Source organism: Penaeus chinensis, chromosome 16 (assembly GCF_019202785.1).
Source record: "Penaeus chinensis breed Huanghai No. 1 chromosome 16, ASM1920278v2, whole genome shotgun sequence".
Classification (NCBI taxonomy): Eukaryota; Metazoa; Arthropoda; class Malacostraca; order Decapoda; family Penaeidae; genus Penaeus; species Penaeus chinensis.
In genome coordinates, this window is record NC_061834.1 from 17,157,217 (window position 1) to 17,164,716 (window position 7,500).

General features: G+C 35.0%; 2 protein-coding genes across 4 annotated transcripts in view; one reads left to right on the plus strand and one right to left on the minus strand.

The window, feature by feature from the left end:
- Positions 1–1,735, plus strand: part of LOC125033328 (protein-L-isoaspartate(D-aspartate) O-methyltransferase-like) — a 39,175-nt gene extending 37,440 nt beyond the window's left edge. For all 3 annotated transcript variants that reach the window (XM_047624723.1, XM_047624726.1, XM_047624725.1), the window contains exon 8: positions 1–1,735. This exon is cut by the window's left edge. The gene's annotated coding sequence lies outside the window, so the exon portion shown is untranslated.
- Positions 1,736–5,083: 3,348 nt separating this feature from the next.
- Positions 5,084–7,500, minus strand: part of LOC125033462 (R3H domain-containing protein 4-like) — a 12,558-nt gene continuing 10,141 nt past the window's right edge. Inside the window, exons 6-7 of the mRNA XM_047624989.1 lie at positions 7,444–7,500; positions 5,084–7,152 (exon numbers count right to left, since the gene is read on the minus strand). The exon at positions 7,444–7,500 is cut by the window's right edge and continues 85 nt beyond it. Of these exons, the coding sequence (XP_047480945.1) occupies positions 7,037–7,152; positions 7,444–7,500 (173 nt within the window). The 3' untranslated portion in view covers positions 5,084–7,036. The remainder of the gene's footprint in view (positions 7,153–7,443) is intronic.

Here is a 7,500-nt window from a genome sequence, read left to right on the forward strand (position 1 = left end):
TTTGTGATCAGTGTTTTGTAACATCATATTTGGCTACTGAAATTATTTTATTCAGTCCACTCCTACAAAATGTGTTCTTGTTAAGATGAGTTCCACTTTAGGCCTGTTTGTTACAGACAAATAAAATATGAACGATCAGCAAATATTGCTGCATTACAACAATTAATATATTCTGCTCTTGATGAAAGAATATGAATGTCCTTGCCTACTTATAGTTATGCTTTTTATAGAAGCTCATAAATGATCACATTATAAGCATTGCACTTTACACATAACTGGGTCCATTAAACTGGCATCCATAAGACACCATGAATATGGAGTAGGAAAGCCTTGCAATAATACATTTGCAAAGAAAAAAAGTAGAACTTTGAGCAACAATTAGTTAAGCCCTTTAGTGGAACAAACTTCGGTTGCTTAGACACAGCTTTCTCAGACGATAAGCATATCTCCTTGTGTTAGTGCAGACTTTGCAAGATATATTTATAAGAGTTTGGAGAACAGAATTGGAAAGAATGAGATATTTCTATTTTTTATGATCTGTAATACTAAAGTATTTATAAGTGATTTTTTTTTTTTTTTTGTATACATATGGAATGACTTACCAGTGGATAAACAAATTGTTTTTGTTTGTGTTTCCTCCATATCATATTTAAAAATGGAAGGAGTACATAGATTCATTTACATAAATTTTACATAAATCTATGTCCCATATTTGTTGTGATTCATGGAAAAATATAACTAGTGATGATGACAAATTGAAGGTTATATTTATGATAAATACTTTAATGGGTCATTTAGAGAACAGAATGTAGGAAGAGACTGACTTGCTACTATATTGATAGTAAAGACATGCACAACATCAGTATATTGCATAATTACTTACTTTCTGTGGCACTTTTTTGTTGTTTCTGCATTAATCTTGAGTTTAAAGCTCTATGAAATGTTTTCAGAATTATGAGCTACATGATGAGGCAAGTTGTGTATTTACAGGTTTCTGTTTCAGTTCTTCCTCGTGTTTTCTTGTAATGGTTGCTTATACAGTCACCCTAAAACTAGTTAAACGAATGTGAAAGAATATCACTGTCACAGCTTGGTTTGGGGCTTTTAAAGTAAGTACCTTTTGCAGATTTTGAAATGTCTAAAATTCCCATGAAACCAGATACACTAAAAGTTACGAAGATAATACTCTTCAAGTTTATTACACGTATAAAGGTTCAGTTTGGTACTTTTTATTTATACTTATTTTTCACTTTTTATTTTTACAAAGGTTATGATTGTATTAATTTGCCTCTGTGATATATTACCAGTATTATGTCTAGCCCTATTGTTCTTTGCATACTTGGAAGTATGTAGTATGTACCCATTTTCCAAAATTGGCATCTGGTAACGTTTTTTTGTTGCAAAATAATGAGCAATAAAAGAAAATGTTAGCCTAAATGCACTTTTGTAATATTAATGATACTGTTTTATGTTGTGAATATCATGTAATTGTAAGTTAGGGACATTTTAGGGCAAGATATGGCAAGAAATCATAATTAATAAATGATAATTTATTAAATTTCAAGATATGTTATATTGACATCTTAATTGGTATATGCTAACTGTCTTAGTGGAGAATCTGTATTTTTCATACAATCATGAAAATATTAAAGGCACTGTATATGATAGAACATTGATTATACTCAAGTCAAAATGTATGGAACAGGTACTACAAAGAATAAAAAGCAACAACAAGTATTGTAGCATTATTGACCCCAATATACTGTGTTTAGCAAGGTAAATCCACTGATTGAATGATATTCTGTCATTTTTTTTTTTTTTACAACCACTAACCTTAATTCTTTTGCCATTTAACATTGCGAATGAGTGAACTTTCAGTTTTGACTCTTCTGTCCAAAACACCTACAATTAGAAGTGGGGGCATGTGTTTTGCGTACAAGAGTTATAATTTGTGGTTCACTCATTGGAATGTCAAGGACTGAACTTGATCCTAGTACTTTAAAACATTATAAGAATCATAATATCAATAATGATAATGACAGTATCAATATTAATAGCATTAGAAAAAAAAATCCTGTAAATTCAAGGAATGTGGAAATCAGGTAACATCATGTACAGCCTATTAATTGACTTCTTGGTGGCTGAGCACTTGTGGAGCCATCTGTGTGTAACAAAATTTGAAAACACTGCAGCGAGTACATTTACTTGGAATGAAAAACTACTTTGCTTTCACCCATGAGTAAAATGTTATGATTTTGATTATACCTCAGTTGAAAATGCTGACAAGCCTACTAATGACATTATATACTCTTGTCTGTAACATTGGGTATACTATCACTTCTCTTACTCAAAGCCTTGTACAAATCAAATATTTAGGGTCAATATTTCATGCCTGTCCTAGTACTATTCAGTCATTTGAAGGGACCAAAATTTCACTCCTCACACATTATTTTTTGTCAAGGTTAATGGTTAAAAGCAAAATAAATGTGCTAGACATCTAAGGTCATGTAGCACTATAGTAAATGGTAGTGAAGGGTGGTTGAGTTAGTGATTAGTTGTCAAAGCTGGGCAAAAGAACTGACGAGTAAATGGGTTAAGGTTGGGTAAGGTAATGTATAGGGGTTAGATCAAGTGAAGGATGTATATGTATTTGAGGAATGAAAACAGGTTGTCAAAGCAGAAAGTGTGAGAAGTTGTGGGAGGGATCATGAAAAATCGGTCCCATTTGGTTGGGCTAAATAGATTATTTAAGAATTTTGTAGAGATGGGGGTAGTAGAAGGACGGGGGCATGTGGAAGAGGGAGTAGTGTTGAGGGAGGTAGTGTTATGGGGAGGTGGACAATAAGGTTGTAAGGTAGTAATAAGGGAGGATGGGGTAGTTGATGAAGAAGGTTGTGGGGGTATAGTTGTTGAAGTTGAGCATGTTGGGAGTAGAAATGTCTCCTGGGGTGTTGATTAGGGTGGATACTGTACTAGTCAGCATTGAGGAGGGGGTATTAGTTGTAGTGTTCAGAGCCGTGGTCAAAGGAGAGCCTGGGGTCAGGGAATCGGGCGAGTTTGAATTGGTGGAGCTATTTGATGAAGATGCAAGCCTCATTGCCTCTAATAATGGTATGGTTAATGGTTATTCATTGTTGGCCATAATAAGCCTGGAGTATGTTGGGGAGAGAAACGGTCCACCCCTCAGGGTCACTTGAGGGGTAAGGGCTAGACAACTAAAGCAGGGGAATACTGTGCCCATGGCTCCCTCAGGCCGTTCAGGACTGGCACAAAGTCAGCCTTTCATCCTTTCAGCACGGCTCTCACACCTTAGGAAGTGGATAGTAGAAGGGGTTGGTGAAGGGACAGAAAGGAAAAAGTAGGAGGGGGAAAAAAAAAACCATGCAAAATTTGTTGAGTCGAGGGCTGAGTCCCAAGGTTGGGGAGTTCCCCAGCATTGGGTCCCAGTCTCCGCCTCCTAAGCCCCCCCACGACAACAACAGGCAAGGGATTGGGGGGGGAGCTTTTGTCAAGGATATGATATTTTTGAAATACCATATCCTTCAGACTACAAAACTTGGTGCATATCAGTTGCTTGAATTTTATTTTGGCCTCACTCATCTTTATTCCTAACCAATAATACTGCTCATAATTCCACATTCTCTGGTGTAAAATCAAATAATGCAATTTTTTAAATTCTGGAAGGTCTTGTTTAAATTTTCTAATTTTCTTGATGGATGACTTTGTAGGTTCTTAATTTAATTATAGAACTGATAAACTGCACAGTTCAACTCTCTGGACTTCTTAATTTGGTGATAATATCTATACAAATGGTTAATGGTTAATGGTTAAAAGCTAAATAAATGTACTAGACATCTAAGATCATGTAGCACTATAGTTAATGTTAGTGAAGGGTGGTTGGGTTAGTGATTAGTTGTTAAAGCTGGGTTAAGGAATTGGTGAGTGAATGGGTTAGGGTCGGGTGAGGTAATGTAAAGGGATTAGATTAAGTGAAGGATATATATGCGTTTGAGGAAGGAAAACAAATGTCAAAGCAGAAAGTGTGAGATTCTGTAAGGATGTCTGATAGGTTGGGATGTCTATGTAGGGAGGATAGGTGGGGGAAAGTAGAGGTACAGGCTGCTTCAAAACGTGGGCATGACAATAGAATGTGTGGGACTGAAAATGGAACATTACACAAGGAACATAGGGGTGGATCGGATTGTGACATCAGATAGGAGTGTGTTAGACGGGTGTGGCCAATGCGTAAGCAGGCGATGGAATGGAGCTGACCAGGAGGAGATTGACAGTTTACAGTATGGAATTTATTAGTGTGGAGACTTGACCAAAAAGATTGCCATCGATTATACAAGAAGGTCTTAAAGTGTGGGTAATAATCTGTGGCTGGGATATGTGAGAAACGTGGTTGGTTTGATGTGGACATAGCAGCGTAGCGTGCTAGAGTATCTTCCTGTTCATTGCCGGGGATTCCAACATGGCTGGGCACCCAACCAGTTCTGGATCTTACAAACAAGGGAGTTGGTTGTGTATATTGACTTTATGAGAGTTAATGAGTTATATTTATACAAAAAGAGTGCTCCATGGGTAGCTTTGAAAATTATGGTCAATGATTTGAGACCTTCAGTCAGGCCGATACATTGTTAATAAAGAATTCAACATTAATCAATTTTGCTTGCCAGCAATACTCATGCACTTCAGAGTGGTCTCCCTCTATGGTATGTTTTTATACTACCTTTTTCTTATAGGATATCTACGTGTTTTGTTCCATTTTTTCCAGGTTTGAGAATTGGGATTTTTGATTACTTTTGAGATCATGCAGGGTTTTTTTCTAACAAGTTTCAGCCACTGATTGCAGCTTACTATTATTTCTTGAAGTTGAACTGATATAACTTTTTTTTTTCTTTTATAAGAAAATCACAGGTTGTGTTTTTGTGCTTTGCCACTCTTTGCTCTTTTGTCTTTACTTAAGGGTTAACTTTGGTTATAGCAAATCCACAAAAGAGAAGTTATTTATATTTAAACCATGTCACAGTTTTTAATGTTTCTTTCTTCCTTTTTGTCTTGAGGGATATCAAAACTCAAGTATGTTTAAAGGTATATTATGTATGATATCTCAGTTTTCTGTTTTCACAAAATGTATCTTATAGTCATGTTTGTACCCTAATAAGCAGTAACAAATATAATGCTTCCTAAATTCATTCTACTCAGTTTTCAGTTATGTTCTTATATAAACAACAAATTATTAAACTGAAAAATACCAATATCATAGGGTTTCAACCCCATTGGTTTTGGGAGCGTGCACTGTCTACTGAAGTTCTGATTTGTCAATGTTGTTTACACAAGAGGACTTCAAAAGACTTTAGTAGGACTACTTGGCTTCACATGTTCAACCTCTTCTTTGAATTTTCAGGAAAAGTTTTTATTTCTATTATCATCATAATCAATATAACAATGATTATTATTATTAAAACATTAAACTGCTGGTAATGAAGATTTTTTTGTTGTTGAAAATTCTGACCTAGTAACTGACTTATTGTTGGCAAGGCACTTCTGAAGCCATCTAGGTGTAAACAAAATGAATGTACTTTAATTATTGTGGACAGGGCGTGCCTTTTTGCCCTCTCTGTGTTAAAAGGTTGTAAATCTTGCAGGTTCATAGTAACAAATATTTTCTTGCCAATTAATTAAAGGCCCCAGAATAACATTTTTAGCCATATTAACCCCTTGGATCCAGGTGCTTCACGGAAATCACATAGCCCAAAATATGAGCTTTAGACTCACATGAGTGGACACTCTACCAGGTGCGTGGCTTGTAGGCCAGGTGCACGCGAACACTTATGTGCGGAAACAAAGACTATGCCTCCCCTTTTTGCATAAGCATTTTTAACTTTTATTGCCCTTTTTCAATGGAACTATTTGTCATTTGATTTGCTTTATCCAGTTGGTAAGAGACTGTTCTTGCATAGACTCCATATCATTTTTCCAGGTAGTCAATAACTCGGTGTAATAATAATAACAATAAGTAATATTTCCTTATTTGTCTTTTTCCCCCCCCCATTTTTTGTAATATTCAATTTTCTGTAATACAACCTATGTTACTGGTCACAGCGCCCAGGAATAGGATGCTGAGCATGGATGTCCTCCCTGGAGTCAACATTCTTCCAGTCATGGCTCACAGACACTACATTCCACACTCTTTCATTGATGGGAATAATACAAAAACTCCTTTTTAAACTTCAAATGAGTCTATGTACCCTACCAAGAGGTTTGGGCACTTGTGGCAAATCTTTTCTGTCACCCTGTCTTAAACCGAAATGCTTACAACAGCAAGTTTGCATCACCCGTGACATGTTCATGTTACCTGCCCCCTCAAGCCAAATGTTTTCATAATATGATAGTCACACTATCCAGATCAAAGGGGTTAATTATTATCTTGCTAATACATAAATACTACAAGTTTAAAATTTAACACACATAGTGAAAAATGTTAGTCAATAGTTTATACAACAAAATTAGGTTGGTAATAACATAATATATCCTTAAAGCAGGAGACATACATACATACATATTTACATATGTAAACCTATCGGAGTACTTCCAATTAGAATACATTCAGACATAAGTCAGGACAAATAGTTCCATTATGTAAACTTCTAAGCCAATTTATACTGAAAGCATAACCTGATGTATATTCAACCACTATGAATAAGCAGAAAACAAATCAAGACATACAATAAAATAGGAGAATATGAGCAAACATTAAGCACTGTTATTTATAATCTGGATGCTTTTTGAGCAGGTAAATAAGGGAGGCACTGAAAATAATTTGTGTGAAGCAGGAACATCTATGGATCAAAATATACATAACCTAACCAAAGTGATTTCAAATCCACAAAAGTGCTTTTTGTGAAATATTCTGAACAAATCTGCTCCTTTCCCAGTCATTCTATCTGTCATCTGATGCAAGGTTCAATCTGAATAGGAAAGGATTATCCTCAAAACTTCAGATGTTTTTATGCTTTTCATTTTTGTGAAGTTAGTATTTACTCCTATAGTAAGTTTCAATATATTGATTGAGTGACACTTCAGGGGCGTGGAAACAATCAGCTTTATTTTCCACCTTCGTTCGCCGAACATTTGTCATTGTTGAACCTGAAATAATTAAATTTTATAATTATCTCATACCAAGTCTTATAAAACAACAATATTTTGTGTGCAATAGAAAAATAATGATAAAACACTTAAAAGTTTTTTTTTTTAAATACTACATAATTTAACTTTCCTCACTGTTACTTTCAATTACAAATTATCATTGTCACACATAAAATAAGATTTATAAATTAAACTGAAAGATGCAACTTTGTTGTTAAGTTACTGCTACATCTATCCTTTTTTTAATAAGAACTTTAACTTTAAAATTAACTTGAGACATTATTTACATACTTTTTGAACTTAAGAGGTTGTACTCGCAGAGGGCATGGACTAAGAGGCGCTGGAAAC